At 42.7% G+C, this 22,453-nt stretch overlaps 2 protein-coding genes across 2 annotated transcripts in view; one reads left to right on the forward strand and one right to left on the reverse strand.

Annotated features, from left to right (window-relative positions):
* EIF3A (eukaryotic translation initiation factor 3 subunit A) overlaps positions 1–9,226 on the reverse strand; it is a 28,532-nt gene extending 19,306 nt beyond the window's left edge. The window contains exons 1-7 of the mRNA XM_005520786.3: positions 9,082–9,226; positions 5,309–5,499; positions 4,930–5,066; positions 2,865–3,028; positions 1,607–1,806; positions 903–1,111; positions 237–408 (exon numbers count right to left, since the gene is read on the reverse strand). Of these exons, the coding sequence (XP_005520843.2) occupies positions 237–408; positions 903–1,111; positions 1,607–1,806; positions 2,865–3,028; positions 4,930–5,066; positions 5,309–5,499; positions 9,082–9,130 (1,122 nt within the window). The 5' untranslated portion in view covers positions 9,131–9,226. The remainder of the gene's footprint in view (positions 1–236; positions 409–902; positions 1,112–1,606; positions 1,807–2,864; positions 3,029–4,929; positions 5,067–5,308; positions 5,500–9,081) is intronic.
* Positions 9,227–11,362: 2,136 nt separating this feature from the next.
* On the forward strand, positions 11,363–22,341 carry DENND10 (DENN domain containing 10). Its single transcript, XM_005520787.3, has 9 exons — positions 11,363–11,437; positions 11,949–12,145; positions 13,248–13,327; positions 14,819–14,967; positions 15,149–15,260; positions 15,658–15,758; positions 16,835–16,942; positions 17,496–17,590; positions 18,256–22,341. Exons 1-9 carry the CDS (start codon positions 11,392–11,394, stop codon positions 18,430–18,432), a joined length of 1,065 nt encoding a protein of 354 aa, XP_005520844.1. The 5' UTR covers positions 11,363–11,391; the 3' UTR covers positions 18,433–22,341.
* Positions 22,342–22,453: the final 112 nt, after the last annotated feature.

A 22,453-nucleotide genomic window follows, 5' to 3' on the forward strand; every position in this document is an offset into this window, starting at 1 on the left:
TTTCTGAAGCCTAAAATTGTGGGTTTGAGGTAGACTGGACAGCTGCGGCAGGAAGAATTAATTAAGATTGTAAAATGAGCTTTGAACCTAAATTTTAGATGTGAGTGCAAACAACTGAAAGAAATTCAAACATTCTCTGAAAATACCCATTGCTTAAAACCTAATTGCTAAGCACAGTGCTCTAGAGGAACAGGGCTCAGTGTTAGGAAGCTGCTCACCTGAACCCCAGTACTCACCATGTCATTGATGAGGCTGGCCCGTGTAGGGGGGGCCTGCAGCCCCAGCAGGGTGGCCAGGCGCCGCTGTTTCTCCACGATGATTCCATCCATATCCAGGAGACGAGCAATATCAGTTCTCTCTGGAGTTATTGGAATGGACAGGGTGGCCAAAAGGACTCGAGTGGACATCCTGGTGATGAAGGATGCAAGAGATGAACTGCTAGACAGCACTTACTAATTCCTGCTCATGTATGTGCCAGTTCAAGAGAGGAACAAGGAGCATCCGTGATGCAAAACTGAGTAAAAACACCCGAAATAACAGGAGACAGCAACTACACCACGAGAGGAAATTGTGAAATCTTGCGAAGAAGATACCACCACTCAGAAAAGAAAAAAGAAAACAAACTCCCAGATATTTATTTATTGACTTGCATATCTTCTCAGGCAGTAAAGAGAAGGAAACTTAACTAAGGTGATGCTAATGTTTAAAATACTTACACTGCAGCTTTGTAAAACATCCTCCTTGCTCTAGATTTCTTTTGAGGCAATTAGTACTGGCCAATTTAGACAGAGCTGCTCATAGCCATACATGTCATCTGCTTCTTTTGGGGTACAATTTAGTCTATTTTTGAACCTAGGGGGTTAAAAACAAATTCTAAGATCACAGCAAGTATCTTTCCCCACCTCTGCATCTCCTCTTGTGTGAGATTCTTTCGCATTTCTCTTGATAAGTGATAAAGTCGGTGAAGGGTGGATGCATGAAAAAGAGCATTTCCTGATTTCCAGAAGACAGTTGAAACTTTGTGATAGTAATTTGCCATCAGCTGTGGTTTGGGGGGCTTCTTAGACAGTGCAAATAGTCCATGAATATCTTCTACTGCTTTGAAAGCTTCCTAAAAAACCCCAAAACAACCAAATACACTACTGTTAGTAAGTTTTTTGTAACACCCCAAAAAAAGAAAAATACAAATTTATTAAAGGTTGTAAGACTATAAAATATTTAATACTACTGAAAGCTGTGATCTTCAGTTTTTTCAGCTACATGAAATTAAATACTTCTTTCCTAATAAATTATTTGGACATACTCCATTAACTATCTGCTTAAAATATGGCACTTCTGAAAACTTGTTTCATTCAGATTTTCAAGCTACAAATCAAGAAGGGAAAAAAACAACCAAACAAAAAATCTCTGAAAGTTCTACCAGCAAAGCTTGAAGTGCTATGCAGGAACACCAGACTAAGCATTTAATATCCTAGATACTAAAACTTTACTCTTTAGCTCTTATCCTTTTTCTTCACTTTGCTCCATGTCCCATGAGACATGAACAGCGTGGAGCAAATCTTGGGAAGGCAGGAGACCAAGCGTGATGGGGAGCCCTGCTGCATACCTGCCACAGCTCCATGCTGATAGCACTGTCCAGCTGCACCAGCCTGGTCTCCAGGTGCATGGACTGGCTGTCAGGGTTGTTGAGGTTGATAGCTGTGCTTTGGTTGTGGTGCCGCTGGATCTGCCCCAGGTGCATCCGCAGGTTATCGCAGAGCTTGCGGAACTCCGCTTTCCGCGTGTACTGCAGGCAGAACTTGAAAGCTGCAAAAAGGAATAATGTCAATTAAAAATGTTCACTAATGGTGACTTCATGGTAGTTCTCAATGGGATTCAAATATGTAAATCAGTACACTTAGAGAGTCTTCATTTGCAGTCAAAAGACATCTCAAACATGATACAATCTGTCTGTCACACATAATGAGTAAGTGACAATGCAGAGCATTTTCATCTTGACCCCAAAAGGTGAAGATGTTTCTACATAATTAAGCTTAAAGAGCAAAGGGAATACTTTAAGTCTCTTTAAAAATGTTCTAATTTATGCAGTGATTCCAGCTTTTAGTTTGAACTAAGAGCACACAAAATCCTGTGAATGGCACAAATTCAGGTTTTGGCTTTGTAAAATGTGGGGGGAAAATTCCCAAGGCATCTAAATATGGTAAAGTCAAATGAGGCTTTCAAATGTCTGGAAATGATAGACAAAACCCCTGTCATTAATTCCACAGTTCTCAAAAACCAGACCTTGTTCTGGCTTCTGGAAATAAGCACAATACAAGTGCAAGAAAGAGGTCAAGAAGAGGGGATGGGTTGTAGAGGGGAATCAAGACCACCCAAAACCCTGGAAGCCCTCCAACCCATTTCCAGAAAGGTCCAGAAGAAGAGACAGAGCAGGAGAACTGATTTGCATACCAAGTGAGAAACTTATCTATAAAAAGGTCAAGCCCAGGTGTGTGTACACCCCCAGGACCCTGGGCACCCCCATTAGCTGGATCCACACTGGAGTGAAGACTGGCGATTTCTCTCTTTTTTCCTCCCATTCTTTCTCTCTAAGCTTCTCTTTAATTCAACCCTCTCTCCCCTTCCATGCTATCCCTTTATCCAAAACCCACTGCCATGTGCTTATACTGGGAGGTCAGGGACTAACACGCTGATTTTCATGCCAAGTGTGTCATTTTCTACTAAAACTTTTTAAGCTTTTGAGGACCCTCTGATTCTTGTTGATCCTTTTGACCACAAGCATCTACAAATCTTGGATGCTCCCCTCCCCTAAAGGGGACACACACCACATCATTATAGTTCAAGTTTCCATCTTTTGCACCTACCTTGCTGTGCAATGTCATGGTACAGGCGTTCTACTCGAGAATTATTTCGGAGAAGATCCAAACACTGTCTGTAGGATTCCCACAAAAATTTAACCCAGGGTGTCAAAAGCAGGCGGTCAGTACGATCCTGAGTGTCTTCTCCACTTACAGCACTCAAAAGAACGCTTTAGTCAGGGCAGCAGGATAAAGAAAGAGAAAAAAGAGAAGTGATTTATTCCCTACAATTCTCATAAATTTTTATGTCTGTCTTTATACCTGTCTTACCAGGTTCTAAGACAAAACTGGACAAATCTGAACAGCTAATTGCTGCTGAATGGTCTATTGCTTATTTTCCAACTGGTCCCTCAGACCAGTTTCCCTTTTCCTTTAAAGGATGTAGATAATTATTTCAAACTTTTACATTTCAAACTTTGGCCGATAATTATTTCAAACTTTTACATTTCAAACTTTGGCCACTGCATATACAGCTGACATCTCTAAGCTCCAGAGGTAAGACATCAGCAGCTTGTATCCTTCCAAGGAAACTAACTCCAGGATTTTCACCTTCCCTTTCCTAGCAGGGAGCTGTGTCCTGTACCTCTGTTAGAGTCAAGTATCAGTGTCAATGCAGACACTTTAGTACTTGCTGACACTTCCCTTTTAGTCACCAGCACTGCTGCCAGAGTTCACTTTGTGTTGACATGTGACACAAGCACTGTGTTATGATCTGCACACGTCAGAAACCAGAATACTCACATTAACATTTCAAATCCTTTACAAATTCTGACATGAAAAAGATGCTTAAATACATCAGAAGTAAGAGACGATGATCTTGCATGTAGAACTTCATTGCCTCATCACAGGAATATAAGACAGGTGAAAGCATTCCCAAGACACTGAGACCAATTCAGTGCTCTGTCCCAAAAGATCCCTTTCTGCTGAAAAATCCACTCAACGTATTAAACTTACATAATTCATCTTCCCTAAGCCTTCATTTTTAAAATTTTTTTTAAACTGTTTTTAATAGAAAGTCTCAACTCTTATAACTCTTTCCTGCTACACCACTTCCAGTTCTAATTTGCATCCTTGGGTGCTACATACACTATTAAACATGACATGTCACCACTGCCTCCTCTAACAGATCAAGAGGTGAATCCAATAAGAAAGCAGGAGAACTCTAGAAAACAGGACCTAAAAAACACTAAGGAAATTGTGCTTGTTTAGATGAGAAGTGTGATGGAAAAGATCCATTCTCTAGTCCTCTGTTATAGAAAGGAGAACAAGGAAAAGAGAGGTCAGTCAATCTTCACTGTTTAACTATTAGTGGATTCCTCTGTAACAATTTCAGGCACTGGAAATAACACGAATGGCACTGCCCCCTTATTGAAGACACGTCTGTCACCTTTTTTTTTTCATAACCAATTTCTAGACTAGAGAATTTAGCTGTTAACATGTAAATAGAGCCTTCTACTCCAGGTCCTTATGAGTATTATTTGACTACTACAACACTATTCCTACACAAGACAAATATTCAGTAATTTCTTCTAATTTTTTTATAATTTCTAATCACCATTCTAAGTTCTCATTACTCATCCTACTAATTCTCTCTTGAATGTACTTTTCATGGCATTTCTTCTATTATCACTTAACCAAGCAAGTATAAAGTAACATTTCTTTTGTTTGTACATGCATAATGTACAGAAGAAACAGCGGCTATCACATACAGGAACTAAATTGGTTTGATATAATTAACAGCATTTCTAAATCAACCAGTAATGAGCAGTTTACCATACTAAACTCTCCAATACCTCTACAGAGGCAGATCTGAGCAGACACTGGAAAGTGGTGACCCAACTCCCAGAACCACTCCCACTACACCTAGATTTTCTATTCCTTACTACCTGCTTTCTTTACTCAGACTTAGAATTTCATTCAATGTAAAATTCCTGCTTTCATCCCTACCTTTAAAACCTCTAGAACACCACTAGTATTCCATTTCAAGTCTACCACATTTATATCTCAGCTTTGTGAATGAAAATAAGGATACTTTCTGTGAACTGCTACATTTTAAAGACAGGCTGCACACCTTTCTGGAGTCTGAATGTTATCCAAGTCTTCTATGTCCAGTACCATCTGCTGGGATTCTTCCTTAGCTGCTTCTGTTTTTTCTTCAGCTAATTTTAAATAGGCTCGAACAACATCCTCCAAAGATTTGATGTTAACCTACACCAAAGGCAAAAAAATGGAAAGATGTTTCCACTCACAATAGGCAACAAATCTTTTAAAATGTAACTGCTACAAACCCAAGAACATCTAAAAGGCAGATTAATCCTAATTCCTGAGAAATCAATTACTTTTAGATTATATCAGCTGACAAATATAAATAAGTACATATAGCTTATATAAATAAATAATTTATAGCTGACAGGCTATAAATAAGTACAATCAAAAATCAAAAGCCATACCTGCTGGCAAATATTCTTGTACTGGTACAGTCCTTCTTTTGCCAGGTGACTCTTGCGCAGATCCACGCAGAGTTCCAAGTACTTCAGCATAATTGGCTCGTGGATTTTCTGCCATGTTCGGTGTTTTTTACTTTTCATAACATCATAGAGAACATCAAGGGCAGGCTGCTTTTTGCCAACCTCAAGAAATTCTGAAAGTAAAATCCCAATTAGCAAAAAGAGTTGCACACCAGAAGATGCATGTTTTATACTTAATACAGGAAACATTCAGAATTTAATCAACTCTACCCAAAGTGCATTGATGGTTTGATTTACTTGGCCAGATCAAAAACATTGGCAACTCAGTGCCAGTCATTCAATGACATAACTGGCAAACAAATGTAGACCAGTAAATTTACATGGGAATTTCAGAATAGTAGAAAGGTCTCTCCATCCATCCAGGCATGACTGAGCACTTCCATAGACATGACTGTGTATGAATGCACACATCCAGTTTTAACCATCCTCGATTCACCAAGGACAAGGAATACCCACCAGGAGGCTTGTGGGTACAAGGCCTTGGCTACCTACCAAGGACATTTAACAAGGTGTAAAACATACCATGAATGTGACTGAAAGAGAAAGTCCTGCTCTCAGGTGGAGGACGGAAAAAAACTTCACACAGCAAAGCTGTTTATCTGTTGGTTTTAACTCATGAGTGGTTTAGCACTTCAGTTTAAAGAAGTTACATCAAAAGCTGCTGCAGTTCAGTTGAAGGGTCACTTTTTAAATCAGCCTTGCTGCTGAAACCAGTGCCCCATTTAATCATCCATAAGCAGCTGCTGTTATTAACAGGAGCTCTCAGCAACTCCCACCTCTGATACCCCACACATTCTGCCTCGCACGAAACACAGCAAACCACCCACTGGAAACACTGAGGCAGTGACCCACATACACACAGACCCTACTCTGAATGTACTCTGCACTGCAGAACAGCAGGAGAAATTAACACAGAATGGGGAGCAAACAGGTTTAAAAGATAAGGGAGGTCAAGTACAGCCTATTCTTAAAGGCTGTGGGGTAGAGTCAGTACTTCCCATGAAGTACTCTGGAAAGCACTCCAATCCTAAAGAAATAATGGCAGAAACTATTAAAGTAGGAGCCTGGTCCAGGGGCTCAGACATGAGACATAGCTTACAAGTTATGGAATCTCAAATTTGAAGTTAAACATGGCAGAAGGTTTAGATTGAAAGCAGCAGAGTGGTTTTAATTTAAGGATCACAACAGCTCATATTCAGGGCTCAGTTTATGTAAATAATGAGCTGGTAGAAGATGAGCAAGTTCCTTTCTAGAGAAAGCACCATGATGCAACTGAAGATAATCAAAGTTACGGTGTGACAGTATCCAGCAGTACTTTACTTACAAAGGGAATTTTAACAAAGCTACCCTCCATCTCATAATTTACACTGTGATTCTATCTCAGAGCTGCTTTTGAGACAATTACTGTTCAGCTTTAGACTTCATTAATGAAAATAAACTTGAAAGACAAGTTTAATCCTGCAACAATGCCAGGGCACTCCAACCACAGCTCTCAGAGGTCGATAACCCACTGGACAAAGCACAAAATTAATATATGTTGTTTTGAAACTTTTAATTAATTCTGGCCAAGCAAGTTCCTACAAGTAAGTCAAATAATTAAGGCTAATTTAAGAGACACTTCAGTAAAAGCACAAAATGAACCTAAAGAATCAAATACAGCATACAACAGCATGCTTTACAGTAGGAACTGTAAGTTATGGAAACTCAGATCTGTAACATACAAACTGTAAAGCTAAGTCCATAAGTAGCTGTAAGAGCTACTTTATACTAGTTTTGTTCTTTTATACTACTTAAAATGCTAACAGGTATCCAGAGTAGCAACTGAAACTGAGTGGTCAAGAACCAGCTGATACACATGAACAAGTCACCTACTGCTAACCCAAAATCTTGAATTAAACTCAGGTTTCAAGAAAACATGTCATTACAAGAGGTGACAAAGATGTCATGTGCTTTACAGTATCTCTAATAGTGAGCAAGCTTAGTATCTGCAACAATAAAACACTCCTCAAAGTTGCATTAGATCCCTGACTACAAAGCAATGCCAAATATTAACAATAGCTGAGGGTTGGCCTTGACCTACATTTATCAACTATAAAAACGCTTTTCTTGCATATCTGTATATACTTAAAATCCTTCAAGCTCTTCATGTTTCCAAACATCACCTCTGTATGTTGAAGTCACTGAGAACATGAAGTGCTTCTAACACTCACTTGAGCCTTACCTGCAAAGCACACACTGAAACTCTGGAAACTGCACTGAATGTCCTCATTTGAAATGTCAATTTAACATGAAACTGCTTCCTGCAACACATAGTCTGCCTTAGGTATGACTTTCCACCCTTTATTATGCTTAGCTCTAGTAAGATTGAGCCCCCTGCAGTTTGTAAGACCTGACACTGCTTTTCAAGCTTTCCATTCAATCCACTGAAATTCAGGATTGCCAGCATCTGTCTGGAGAACACCCCCTTCAGTTCAACTCAACTCCATCACTTCAACACAGTTCAGCAGACTTGCAGCAGTATAAGAAATGTGAATTTAAATATAAGGAAAGCATCAATAACAAGCAGTTAAAGTCAATATTTCAGAAATGTGACTTGCACACCAAGTAACACTCTACCCAAGAATTTGCAAGTAAAAATAAAGTTTATATATTATGGTATGTGCATCTTTTTCAGTGAAAGGACTGATACAACACATCTTCATCCTTGAATGCTGACTGAAGCTGATTTTATCTGTCATCTTTTTATCATTGTGGGAAAGATTTTTACAATGAATTTTTGATTAAAAATCTTGAGGACATGCAGTACTTTCACATTTCTCGTTAAAATACTAAGTACTTGAATAATGCACAGTCCCCAGAGCACACAGCCTCTTCTGCTGCCATCTCAAGACCCGTACATCACCTGTAAATTGTGGATGTCTTTATGTGTCATCTTGCGATCAGCCCTGTGACAATGAGTGGTCTAAATGGTCTTGCTAAGGGGCTTAAAATAGGATACTATAAAAAACAGAAGCGTCAAAGCCATATGTTTGGCCCGAAATGAGCCAGCTGATAAATATAACCAGTCCAGCTTTTATGTGGCAGTCAGCAAGCGTCGGCTACAGCGCTGAATTAAACAACTCCCTTGGTCGGTCTTCCAGGGACAAACCAGTGCTATCAGCCCGCGCGGCAGTGAAGGAGTTTTACCATTTGCGTTCTGGCCGGAGTCACGTGAAGGACGGGATATAACACACGAAGCCCACAGGGGACAGAAGGGCCCGGGATCAGCCCGGGTTTGAGATCACCCCATCAGGGCAGCGCGGTCGGGCCCGCTCATGCCCAGCTCCGGCCGCCCCTGGCCGCCGGCGGACTCAAGCCCGCGGGATGAGGCCGTGCCAGCCCCGGCTCCCCCTTCGCCCGGAGGCGGCCGTGGGGCCCAGAGGAGCTGGAGGCGGGGCCGGGCCCTCTCCCCGCGCCCGCCGGGCCTCCCTCCCCTCCGCCATGCGGCGCGGCCGCGCCGGCCCGGCCCTTTCCCCGCGCCGGCGCCGCGCCGCCCGCTCCCTCCCGGGCGGCCTCCGCTCAGCGCCGGGGGATTCCGGGTGGGCTCTCCCGGGCGGGCCCGGCCGTGGAGTCCCGGGGCGGGCACGGCCGAGAGCAGGGTTGCGGCGCGGGAGGCGACCCGGCACCGCGTGTGTGTGGGCGCGGCCCGCACTGACCGTTCGCCCGCTTCAGGGCGTTCTCGGGCCGCTGGAAGTACACCGGCATGATGGCGGCGGCGGCGGCTCCTCACGGGGCGGCGGCGGCTCCGAGCTCCAGCCAGGCGGCACGCGCGGCCGGAAAGGGAGGGAGCGGCAGGGGAAGGGGAGGGAAAGGGGCCCGCGCGCGCCCTGACGGCAGCGGCGGAAGCGGAAACCCCGCCCGGCGCGCGCGCGACCCGCCGGGAGGGGAACCGGGAGCGGTCCGCGGCCGCCAGGCGGGACCGGGAGGGGAGCGGGACGGGGGCCAGGAGCGGGACCGGTTCCGGGTCGTGGGGGAATTGCGGAAGAAGCGGGAGGGGGATTGGGACCGGGACCCTGAGGGGATCGTGAGATGGGGACGTGGGGAGATCGGGACCGTGAGGCGGATCGGGATCGGGAGGGGATCGCGGGGCGAGCTCCACGAAGCCCTTTGTCCGCAGCCATAAACGGTATTGGGGGCACGGGGGATTTGTCGGGGGACGCGGTCGGGTGGTGCTGGGCCCCGTGAGTCCTGCGCCTGTCTCGCAGATTCTCTTATTAGCATTGTTCTTACTGTTCGTTCCTTTTCCATTGATGCTTCTAGTAAATCGTCTTTAGCCCAACCCGTGATCTTTACCTTTTTGTACCTCAAATTTTCCATCCTGTCGCAGGGGGACGTTGGGAGGGACGTGAGCGAGTGGTGCATAGTCTGGGGTGTTTCAGTGGAAGCCTTAAATTGGGGAATTCTATTCCTAAACCATGACAAACCTGTATTTTAGTATGGTCTGCTTTAAGGAAAGTCATGACTAAGATATTTATAGTACTGGTCAAGTGCTTTTCTTGTGTTCATAAAATTAATTTTGTTATAAATAAATCAATCAAATTTGATGTCTGTCGGGTGGCTACCTGAGGTGTGGGTGGCAGCTGTGCCCATGGCACCGGAGCCAGTGGTGACAGCCACTCATGGGGACTGCAGCTGCCCTCCCTGGTACTTCTTGCTGGAATTGCTATTGCACAGCCCACTCCATGGTTTTGGATCTCTGCAGTTCCTGAAAGCCCTCCGGGCTGGGATCAAGACGATTTTGTATCAGGAGCAGCTTTTATCTGTCTTGTCACGTCTCTTCCTATGTGGTAGTTGAGTATATTTAATGTGTGTGCTTCATGATGTGATGACAATCATATGGCAGGCTGCCCCTTAGGGTGTTCCCTAGCCAGGTCTCTCACAACTTCACATGTTTTTTTAGCAGCTTCTGATGCTCCTCTAGTTAATCCCAGTTATTTCAGAAGTTTCTTCTAATCAGAAGTTTCTTCTAAACAGTGTCATGGTATTCCTAGAATCATTTATGTTGGAAAAAACCCTTAAGATCATGGAGTCCAACGTTCAGGTGCCATTGTTCATCCAAACTTGCAAATGAGATCCTTACATTCTCAATAAACTTGCTGATGCATGGAGTTGCTCAGGAATAGCTGTTCTTCCATGACTTCCTGACACCACCCAGTCCCCCCTTGGGCACAAGCCAGCCTTTATCCAGGCTGTGTAGAAACACAGGGATGTCTGTGTTTTGGGTTACTCAGGGTACAGCTCCTGGCCCCGACTTCAGGAGGTGGTTGCAAGCAGGGCCACCCTTCTTTTGTGTAACATTTCACATGAACTCTGCCCCGTGACTTACAGAGGGCTGCAGAGATGATGACGGCACTGGAGCTCCTCAGCTTTGGGGAAAGGCTGAGAGAGCTGGGCCTGTTCAGCCTGGAGAGGAGACAACTGAGCGGGGATCTCATCCATGTCTGTCATTATCTGAAGGGAGGTGTCAGAGGATGGACCAGGCTCTGCTCGGTGGTGTCCAGCAATAGGACAGGAGGCAACAGGCACACACACGGAATTCCACCTGTATACGAGGAAGAACTATATTTTGCAGTAATCACGCACTGGGACACTGCCCACGGAGGGTCTGCGGTCTCCCTCACTGGAGATGTCCAAAAGCCGTCTGGACACGCTCCTGAGTTACCATGCTCTGGGGACCTGCTTGAGCACCGGCTGAGCTCCATGGTCCTTCCAGCCTGAACTGTGCTGTCATTCTGTGACGCAGACAACAGAAAAGACACGTTTTTCCCACAGTGTTTTCTCCGTTTTCCGCGTTGCCGCCGGAGAACTGGCGGGCGGGTCCCGGAGGAAGAAGGCGCCGGGAGCGCTCAGTAAATGGCGGGGGGGCGGGCCCGGGCCCGGCCGGCCGGGCGGAGCGGCGCCGTGAGGGCCGGGCGGGCCCCGGCGGGCGGAGCGGGGCCGGGCGGGCGGAAGGCGGCGGAGCGAAGATGGCAGAGCCGGAGGCGCAGCTGCTACGGGCCGTGGGGCTGATCGGTGAGGGCCGGGGGAGCCGGACCGGGCCGGGGCGGTACCGGGGCCCGGGGCGGTACCGGGGCCCGGCGCGCTGAGGCCGCGGGCTCGGGCGGTGCCCGGGCGGTGCCGGCTCTGCCTGTTGCAGAGCTAAGCCGTGCACAGCTCGGCCGAAGTGTCTGAAATTCGCGGCTTCCGAGGTTTGTGTTGCGAAATCAGAACTAGGGAAGAACATAAATAAGCCGGTCCGGGTGCTTGTTCCTCCATACCGTGCTCGTGTTGAATGTGCATTCAAACTTGGTGCTTCTTTGACCTCGTGAAGCAGGTCAAGAATGGAGATGTATTAATATTTTAAAAATGAAATTCGTATCAGAATTCCTGCCTTAAGGCTTAAACTGCAGTGGCAGAACTGGATGTCTAGGGTTAGAGTAAGGTGGAATTTTAATCTGATTCCAGGAAACAAACCTGATTAACCCATCAATTTACTTCCTTGCTGCTGTTTGGCATTCTCACAGTGAGCATCTTTCCACCATAGAAAAAGACACCAACGGAGATGCTTTGTGGGTTTGGTGTTATCCGTCCGTAACAGCTGAACTGAGGACTCTGTTGCTTCGAAAGTGCTGCCTTACAGATGAAAACAAATTGCTCCATACGTTTGTGTTTGGCCAGTATAAAAGGTCTTGGTTCTACATCACAACGGTAGAAGTTCAAGATTCTCCAGCTTTGAAAAAGGTATGACATGGCGGGGTCTCTCAGTAGAATGCAGGGAGGGCTTCTGCAGAACTTCCTCTGTGGGTTACAGCAGTCTTTTCCCATTGAGAGAAATGTGAGGAAGAGAAGGGATTCAAGGTGTTGTGTGCTCACAGATACAGCTTTGTCCAGATGCCCAGCTGGTCTATGTTTCGTTTGTCACCAAGACATGGAACTGCAGAATGATTGAGATATTCATTACCCAGTTCTTTGTGTTTACATACAAATGCTATTTCATGCTGCTGTTTGTAGTTAATTTGCATTTCAAGTTCAGCATTTTTTTCTCTCTACAAAGTTTGTTTCATAGTGTTCAGAATCTTGTTCCTATAGAACCTGCTGCCTTTTTTCCCCAAATGATAGTTATGTAGGAACTTCCTTTTCCACTGAGTTGATTACTGGAAGACAGCAAATACAGTTGTATCTTCTATCTTTTTCCTGTTATGAAATCATTAAACTGTTGGTTAAGTCTGTCCAGTTTTCATGTTTCATGCTATGTTGTTAAGTAGGAAGATAATGTGGTAATTTTGTATGCCCACAGCAGAATGTTGCTTGCCTTTCCTCAGTCCAAGTTTATATTTCCTATGAAGTAAAATAAAATTAAATGTCATAGTGCTGTCTTCAATAGTTGCAGTGGGAGACGCTCTTTCAGGAGGACACATGACCCTGATTGTTGTCTGCAGACTTTCAGTCTTGTACTGTCCCAGCATACAATCATTTGATTGAGGAAGTTAAGTAGTTCTGTTTGTGGGCCAGTTATCTGTGTATTTTTTCCAGTCTCTTTCTAAATATGTTGATGCTGTCTGCTTCCGCAGCCTCCTTTGGCAACAAATTCTGGACGTTTCCTCCCTGCTGTGGGGAAGAAAAATGTCTTTCTGTTTTTTAATAACTTCATGAGATTAGAGGAAATCAACTCTTGTTTGTAGGTTAAGCAGAAGATAGTCTGTAGTAGAGCTGAGTCACATCACAAATCCTCTGTCCAGGCCACTCCTGCAGTTAGGAACTTGGATCTTTGAAATAAAGTGACACTGTTTGTGTGGGGTCATTAGCTGAGCTCTGTGTGTTTCTGTGCCTGTGTCATGTGCAGGTGACCCACTTCTCCATTGTGCTGACTGCCCAAGACTTCAACCCAGAGAAGTATGCAGCCTTCACCAGGATCCTCTGTAGGTCTGTATAAAAGCTGGCCTTAGGTACTGCTGTGTGCATGCTTAGATCTTGCCAAAGCAAAAGGTTGAATTCATTGTGTTGCATTTGTTCAAACAAATTGCTCGAAACTCAGTCCTACAAATGAAATCAGATGATAAAAATCCTTGATTTGAGCTTGTTGTATACAGCAAGTGTTGAGTGAATGTCTGATGTTCATTGAGTTTTAATGTGTGTCTTCACCAGACACATACCACCACCACCCTCACACTCATTTTCTATGAGAATGTATTTTTAAAAAGTGTAAATGTTTGGGAAGATGTCAGTGGCTGGGCTCAAAGACTGACTCAAAGATGTGTATAGTGAATGACTTGCATCCCTGCACAACAGCTTCGTAAATGCTGCTTGCAGCTCCTCTGAGCTAAGCACAGCACCCAGGGATGGTTTTGCTTTTCCTATAGGGAAGTGAGAGCCCTCTTCCAATCAGAAAACCTAATTTCCTTGTCTTGTTTACTCACTTCCGTTCATGTCCCCATTCTCATGCCCTCTCTGCTTCTTATTTTGCTTTTCCTTCAGTTTCTGAGTTAGTTCAGTCCCAGTTCCTGATACCAAGAGTATTCCCTGAGATTTTGCAGCTAATTAGATGCAATTCTGAGGTTATTGTGCTCTTGGGACTTACTATATGTAATGCAGACTTGGGAATGTCTTCAGGCTTACCAATTCTGCAGGGCACTGAAAGACTGAGATATGATAGATGAAATACTTAGATTCACTGTGGATCACATTTCTGCTGATTTACCAGCTAATACTTCCTTTCAAATCTAGGATGGATTCTTCTAAGCATGATAATAATTGAGTTTCAAATGTGATGTAGCTTTGTGCTATAGCTGACATGGAAAATGTGTAGTTGACGGCTTCAGTGCTATTCCTGAAATATCTTAACCTGTAAAATAGGTTACAGTGTCTCTCTGCTTCCTGGAAGACAGCTGACAGTGCATGGGTTCTCTGCGTGCTTCTTCTGTGTAGTTTTGGGTTTTTAATGAGTATCAAGGACATGTTTATATTTTTTCTTTCATCATTTAGCAAAGAGTAGAGAAGAATGGCAAAAGATACCTGGATAAAAGATTAAAAGCTGTGTAGTCATAGTGTGCATGTAATAACAGGAGTTACTGTGGTAGTTGCTTTTTCATTAAGCAGACACCTTCCAAGTCTGCAAAGAATCCTTTGTCTGGACACCTGCCTACACCTTTGGGGTGTGTTTCTATCTTAGTCTGTGTTGCTTCATTCATAAAACAGAAAGCTGAAATAAAAATAGGGTTATTTTAAATTCTAAGACAGACATGTTCGTGTGCATGTTGGAAGATTTCTATTTTATTATTTAAAACCTCAGCCAAGTGTCCAGAACAAGAATTATTGCCAGAAATATTGCTATTTGGGATACTGATTTTTAATTTTTCATATATATATTGGTGCACTGATGCAGTTAAAATACCAGATTCTCTCCTTTTCACACAGAATCTACTTGAAGCATGGAAGTCCAGTTAAAATGATGGAGAGTTACATTGCAGTCCTTACAAAGGGCATCTGCCAAAGTGAGGAGAATGGATCCTTCCTCAGCAAGGACTTTGATGCTCGGAAGGCTTACCTTGCTGGCTCCATCAAAGGTTAATCTCTGCCAGTCTCTATTCTGATTTCTTGCTTACAGCCTAAAATACAATCTTATTTTCATGTATGCTTCAAGTAAGCTGTGCTGACACTGTTACCTGTGCTGTTATTATTAAGATTCTTCAAAAATATGATATCAGCATATGTATCTTCTAGCAAATAATTTCCCTTCTTTTCTAGATATAGTGTCTCAGTTTGGAATGGAAACAGTTATTTTATATACTGCGCTGATGTTAAAGAAGAGAATTGTAGTGTACCATCCTAGAATAGAAGCTATCCAGGAATTTACCAGGTACTTTATCAATTCCTTCTTTCCCACCCACCCCCAGAAGTCCACCAAATTTGGAACCTTCATTGAGAAAAAAGCCCGTATTTTAAGGAAAAAAAAAAATCTATCTTAAACCTGTTTATAGAAATTCTGCTGAATCCTTAAGGTTTAGCTGTATGTTGGCTCAACTCAGAAAAATTTAATGGTGGAATGAGTGATAAACTCTGCTTGCACTGGTAGCAGAAATCTCTCCAGTTCATGTACATAAATATATATAAAATATATATATTTACACATATACCCCCTCAAATGAGACCTAGTGATAATTGTTCTTTTTCATGGCATACAATTTTTACTGTGTAGCTTTAGTAAGTGTAAGTAAAAATCCACTGTGTCTCAAGTTGCACCATAATCTCCCCAGGACTTTGCCTGCTTTAGTGTGGCATCGACAAGACTGGTCAATTCTTCATTCATATGTGCATCTAAATGAGGAGGAACTGGAAGCCTTAAAAGCTTGTACAGGTACTGGTAATATATTAATCAAAAATACCAGGAAAATTCAATTTCATCTTCTCTTGCTGCAAAGTTCTGCACCAGGGAATTTTGGAGGGAAAAAAGGGTTATTTTGCTATTAATGCTACTGATCAAAGTTAAACATCATTTCCTCTGGAAAGGGCAAACCAACTAAACAAGTATGTGGGAAGATAATTAGTTAATCTGGTGGCTTTGGGTGGATCCACATCAGTCTGTCTCTAATCACAGATGCAAAGCAGCCTTGAGACTTTTTTGATGCTTTCATTGGAGGGATTGAAAGTCTTCCTGTTTCAGAGAAGCAGCTCATTTAGATAAGCTATTTTTCCCAGCTTCTACACATCACTAGTAATGGAATGTTTTTTTATAATTCCTAACTTTGAAGTCCCAGACTTCTATTTTGATGTCAGTGAAATCTTAGGCTCCTAAGCACAGGTAAACTTTACCTGTTGGAGTTTGGTCTGTGTGACACAGTGCTATGTATGCATAGTGCTTAATGCATAATCCAGGCCCTTGCTTTATGCAGAGGTTACTGTGACACATCATGTGGCCATTAATAGGCTTCTTTATGTAGAATATGAGCAGGAAGACTACTCACCTTCAACATTTCTACAGCTCACTAAGCATCTTCCACGGAGAAAAACTGCTCCAAGTTTGCTCACCTGACATGCTATAAATAAGAAAATCTGCTGGGTTTATTCCTCTGTTCCAGTCTAATACTGACTTTGTGACAAGAGGCCCCAGAGTGGAGATTTTTGTAATGAGACAGTTGCAAATGAGTAATTTTAGTAGGAAGGAAGAGGAAGAGAGTTTTAAAATTTCAGATTGGTAACTTGGTGATATTGCTGTAGTGTTAGCAGTTAATCCATGCTCAAGGCAGTTTTAGAAGTCAATTTTTAAGCTCCTTGGAAATGACACATCTGCTGAACACTTGTTGAATGATTATATCGAGAACAACCTCCTGTGTCTAGTGGATATTGTGTCAAATACTCTTAGAACAGACTTTAGGACTGTGATTTTTGATTTTATTTATGAAGAACCTAATCTTGCTCAATTCCGTGCTCTAGGTTACATCGCTGGATTTACAGACTCTGAAGTGAGCAGTAGATCAGACCTCTATGACGTGTATGTGAATTTGGCAGACAGTGAAATTACAGTTTCACCTGTAGTAAAAGGTTGGTTGCTGTTTATATTTTGGATTTAGAGGCAGTTTATTCCAGAGTTGACAGTAATTGCTCAACCTTGCTGTAGGTCAAACAATCTTGATCCTTCTTCCATCCAGATTTTGAAAAGTCAGTATGTAAATTTCTGTCTTCATTTTATTGCCACCCTGGAAGACTGCTTAAAGTTGGAATTTGGAAAGCTGTGCTTTGTTTTCCAACAAATGCACAACTGAGATTTCATAACATCCATATTAGACATGGAAGAGACTTCCAGCTGAATGGAGAGGTTTTACATGAATTTTTAGAAAAACATATCACTAAATACTTGACGACTGGGCATTATTTGAAAGAAATCCTTTTGTGTTGCTTATCATCTTGCTGCTCCTTATCACTGTTTTGGGCCACTTCAGAGGTACTGGCTGTTGATACAAGATTATTGCCTTTACCAACAGATTTCAAATGGCAGTCATGAAAAGATTCCTCAGTTTGGTGTGTTATTCATATGCATTTCTAGGTGTCACAAAAACGTGATTTTATGTGTGGTTTTGTTTTTTTTCTTACACAGAGGCAATGACAATGGGAAAACTTCACAAAGAAATTGGACAACTAATTGTTCAATCTGCAGAAGATCCAGATAAATCAGACAGCCAAGTCATTAAGGTTAATATTTTATTTTTAAATCTAATTAACTTCTATTGCTAAATCTTGGCAGAAGGAGGGAGTAGGAGGAGGAGTGTTACTGAGAATCAGTCTCTTCTACCTTCTGCCTTTTTAAAAATGAGCATTTTTATTCATCATGCAGGTTTTTAAGGATAACTTACTTGATTTATATTATCTCTTGAGTAACTAACTACATTGCTGAAGAAAGTTCAGAATTTGTATTGATTGTAAGATTGATTTCCCAGTTTTATTCCACAAAGCATGGATTTTCCTCAATGCTTTGTCATTAGTATTACCAATACCTTGAAAAGGTCCTGCTGAATATGGCTTCTTAGCTATAAAACCTGATTTTTATGATGATGGCATTTTATCACTCCCTCCACCATCTAATACTAGACATTTCACAACTGAGTGACTTAGTCACAGAACTCAGTAGGGTCAGGAGAGGAGTGGTTGTGCATCCTTTATCCAATATGGCATGAGAGCAGGCTGAAGAACTATTACAAGGTTACCTTAAAATAAATGGGGTTTTTATTTTAAATGAGCTATTTATCATTATTTCCTTTTATTTGTTCTGTATTGATTGTTTTTTATCTTAAGTGTATATGAAAACCTTTTAATACATAATACTATATTCATGGTTGTTTGTTTTTCTGTTCCTTAAGGACATTTCTCTGAAGACAAAAGAAATCTTGGCTACTTTAGCCTCACTTACTGAAGTTTCTGATGGCAATGAAAAACCAACCCTTAATGCTGAGGCCCTGAAACAAAAGCGATTTCCACCAGCCACAGAAAACTTCCTTTTTCATTTAGCAGCTGCTGAACAAATGCTCAAAATCTGATTTTGATGCACTGCAGTGTTATGGACCAATTCTGAAAAAGTTGTCTCTGCCACCCAGATAGGTATACCTGGTATTTTATGTGAAAAACTAAAGGTGTGAGTCAATGTCCTAGTTACCATGATGTAATGCAGAATATTGGAGCTTGACTGGGAACATATGGAGACATATTTGGGAACATTCCTGGTGTTATTATCTCCCCCCAACTATTAAAAGTGTACCTATGGCTCCTGTATTTCACACCACAAAGTGAATGGATGTATAAGTAGCACAGGCCAGTGTGTCCAGGCTGTGGCAGATATCAGTGTAGTGGCTGTTTGTCCTGCACATCTCAGAGGCTGGACAGCTCTGACTTGTCTGTTTGGGGTCTGGAACACGGCTGCTGTGAACCCAGCACAGCTGGGTTGTGCTGATCTCTGCACAGGGACACCCTGAACATGCAGCTGCTCTGAGTGCTCCTGCTGGGCTTCCAGGGATGTCAGCCTGTCAGATGCTGCTCTTGCTCTGGACTGCCTGATACCTGGAAATCCCAAATAAATGGACAAGTTCTCTCTTTCTACTTGAAAGTGTCTAGGTGTGAATAAAGGATGTCTGAGAAAATCTGATGTGGTAGCCTTAGTATGAAAAGGAAGGGATATTTTGAAGCTCAGGTGTGAGTTGAGCACCTCTTTTGGACTCTTGCCTTAGAGGTTTCCCCCCTTTCACTCCATCCCATCTCTCTGATGGAGGGATAAGACACAGGATTACTGTGCTTGAAGTGGGGCTTCCTAGGGGGTTCGTGGACAAGTGCTGCCTTACAGCTGGAGTCATCTAAGAAGTTGTTGGGGCTCTCAGCTGAGAAGAGACCTGGCCATTCATTCCTGATGCATGTGAGAGAAAGATGAGTCAAAGCCTTATGCACCAGGAATGCTCAAATGGCCAGCTGCCACAGCTAGAGCAGCAGCTTCATGAATGGCTGGAGCTGTAACACAGGTACTGTCTGATGGTGCTCTGTGTAAATTAAATCTAGATGGGAACTTCTGAAGTCATAGTGAAAACTGAGAAAGAGTTTAGAGAAAATTAAAATTTACCTGCTTGTTTGGTTGCACAGCCATAACTCAAGAGTGGTTTTTTTGTTTGTTTTTTTTTTTGAGGGGGGGGTGGGTTTGGTTTTTTTTTTTGTTTTATTTTTTAACTGAGCAGCCTGAAACTAACTGCTTTACAATCTTCTGAGAAGAATTTAGAGTCTGTAAGGAAATGCTCTGAGCCAAACAATCTGTATTTGTTCAGAAACGTCCACAACAAATCAGTCAATTCTGCAGTAGCACTTTGTTAAAAGAAAAAATAGCCTTTTTCCTGGCCTTTGTACAGATATGTTGTAGCATGTGGTTTTACATAGAGATTTTATACTTACGATTAAAACTTTAGTAACCAATATTTATATTGTTAAATAATTGGATGTTTGCTATTCTGAAACTGGTAGAGCTTATCAATAACTATGTGCAAGCAATATTGGTTGGAAAAAGAGGTGTCCTTTTGCTATGTATGATACCTTAAGGGAATCTATTTTAGAATGTGATTAAGGAATGTGGCATCTGTGTATACATTAGGTGGTTATTACAGTCAGGAAATGAAAGTGCTTCAGAACAATCCCCTATTTTCAGGGGTTTAAAATTCTGCTTTAAACTTAGTCTGAAGTCTGAACACAGTAGCATGTAATTTTTTTTTTTAACTTCTGAGAAAAATATTGCAACTGCCTTTGTTTCCCTGTAAGTGCTCCACAGCTTTTTTCCCCATTTGCTCATTAATGGTTTTTGTTAATGGTTCTTTAATATTGCTGCTTCTATTTTGGGACCTATAGAACAGTTGGATTAGAAGAGCTGCAAAACTGTGCTGAAAATTCTATCCAGGACCTACTTTAAAGTCCACTGAAATGGAATTCTTTCACCAAGGAAAACCTGAATCTGCTTCAGCCAGCTTGTCTTAACACCAGAGTGTAACTGAGAAGAAATTCCCATCGTTTCTTATTAACAAACTGCCTTAAAGCATATCTAGAGACAACCACACAAAGCAGAGGAGCTCAGCTGCAAACTAAACCTTGAATGCCTGCTTTGATTTCTGTTCTGGAAATGTTTCAGTTGAAAATTTCAGTGTTGTATTAGATCTCCTGACGTTTGTGCAACACAGATGAAATACAATTTTGCACTTAGGGAACTGGACTCATAGCATGCTTATGCCTATTAAAAAATTCCTGAACAGTCTACCCTTTAATTTATGTAAATTTATTATTGAATAGTTGTGGCCATAGAGCCAGAGGCCTTAGCTCTTAATTTTGCAATACTGGGATTGAGCTATGGTTTGGTCTTTAGGTTGGAAATGTTCAAATGCTTCTGTCATTGCTGATTTTTATCAGCACTGTACAAGATTTATTGGCCCCCCTCAGTTTCAGTGTGTTCAAAGGATTGTCTTAATGTTCTTGCATTTTCTTAATGACTTTTGACACTGTTTCCTTTCAAAAATGTTTGAAATAAAATAGAAAAAAATGCAAGGTCTGGACAGGAAAATATTTCTACTTCTTTCTCACTTCCCTTTCCCCAGGAGGCACACAGGCAGACTCTGGGTGCAGTTGCTCTTCTGCAGTCAGATGACATCCTTTCTTCCTCCTAGAAGCAAAGGCCGTTTAAAATGGAATTTTTATTCATACATTTTCACCTTACTACCTTTCTGTTCTTGGAGAAATACAAAATGGTGAGTGGCTCCTGTGCCATATCATCTCCATTATGTCTGCAGAAATTAGAAGTTAAAGAGTGAACAGGGCAGAGGCTTGCAAAGGGGAGCAGGATTAACACTCAGTCCCTGCAGTTGAGATTTTGCTGAGTAAATTGGGTTACTTACTTTACTGCTTTCATCCCCGAGGTTTTAGTTCCTGGTATGAGCTGCCCTGCCCTGTTTACCCTGCAGGCAAATGGGTGAAGGGGGAAATGTTCAATGGAGAGTAGTGTAATGCTTTGTAACCTGAAAACTTGTAAAACTTGACACGGGACATGAGACAGAATCCTTCTTAAACGTCCTGGCTGCTTCTGCATTTAGCCTCTGACTGCTCCTGAAATGGCTGCTGAGGGTTTGTTAATCGTGGTGTGTGAGATGTCAGTTGAAGCAGCTCCATTCCTCGATAAAAAACAAGCCATAAAGCTCAGTGGAGGGAGTTCCCAGCTGTCTCATCGTGCCTTACACCCTTCCCCAGGCAGCTGGCTCCTGGAGTTTGAGTCAGAGCATCTCTGGGCAGGTGAAGTCATTCCTTGGAGCTGCTGAGTGATGTGGGATGGGAGGACACTCCAAAGCCTGGGGAACAGCTCCTTCCTGAGTGACACTGCAGCACGTGGTGTTTGCTGTCTGACAGGGAAGGAGCTGCAGTGCAGGACTCCCTCCCTGCCTTCATCCTTCCTTCCTCCACCCCCAGCCTGTGGAGAAAAGGGAAAAGCAGCATGGCTGTGTTACAGGCCTGGGGGTAAAGCAAGGAAGCAGCTCCAGCTGAGAAAGGCTTTGATCTCAGTATTTCTTAACATGGGAGTGGCTGACTGTTTTTTAAGCTACATGAAAGGAGCCTGAAAGCCTCACTGGATTTTCCTACATTTCAAGATGAGAAGCTGAGTGGGTGAGGCACAGCATCTTGTGCTGTATTAAGACTTCTGTTTTCTTGAAGCTGAAAGCTTCCATCTGTTGTCATTCACCACAACTTAAACTGGTTCCACCACTAATGCACTGTCATTTAATACAAGAGCCAGCTAAGGCAGGAGACAGACCTGCCTTGGGCTGGTATGTGGTTAATCTACCCCACATTACAAAGGGCAAGGCTTCCTCTTCCCAGGTCCCACAAACATGAGGCTTTGCTGCTTGTCCCAGTCTTGTTCCCTGGACTACAGTTCCTTGTACCTCTGGACTACCGGCTGTCTGGTCCTGCCAGTTCTCATCTCAAGGACTGGTTCAAGGCTGAGGATGCCACGGCCCTTTTAGCAATGTATTTTCCTTGCCCTGATTTGGGAAG

The sequence above is a fragment of the Pseudopodoces humilis genome, chromosome 9, assembly GCF_049639895.1.
Source record: "Pseudopodoces humilis isolate 2021_Gansu_Grassland_sample_001 chromosome 9, ASM4963989v1, whole genome shotgun sequence".
Lineage (NCBI taxonomy): Eukaryota > Metazoa > Chordata > Aves > Passeriformes > Paridae > Pseudopodoces > Pseudopodoces humilis.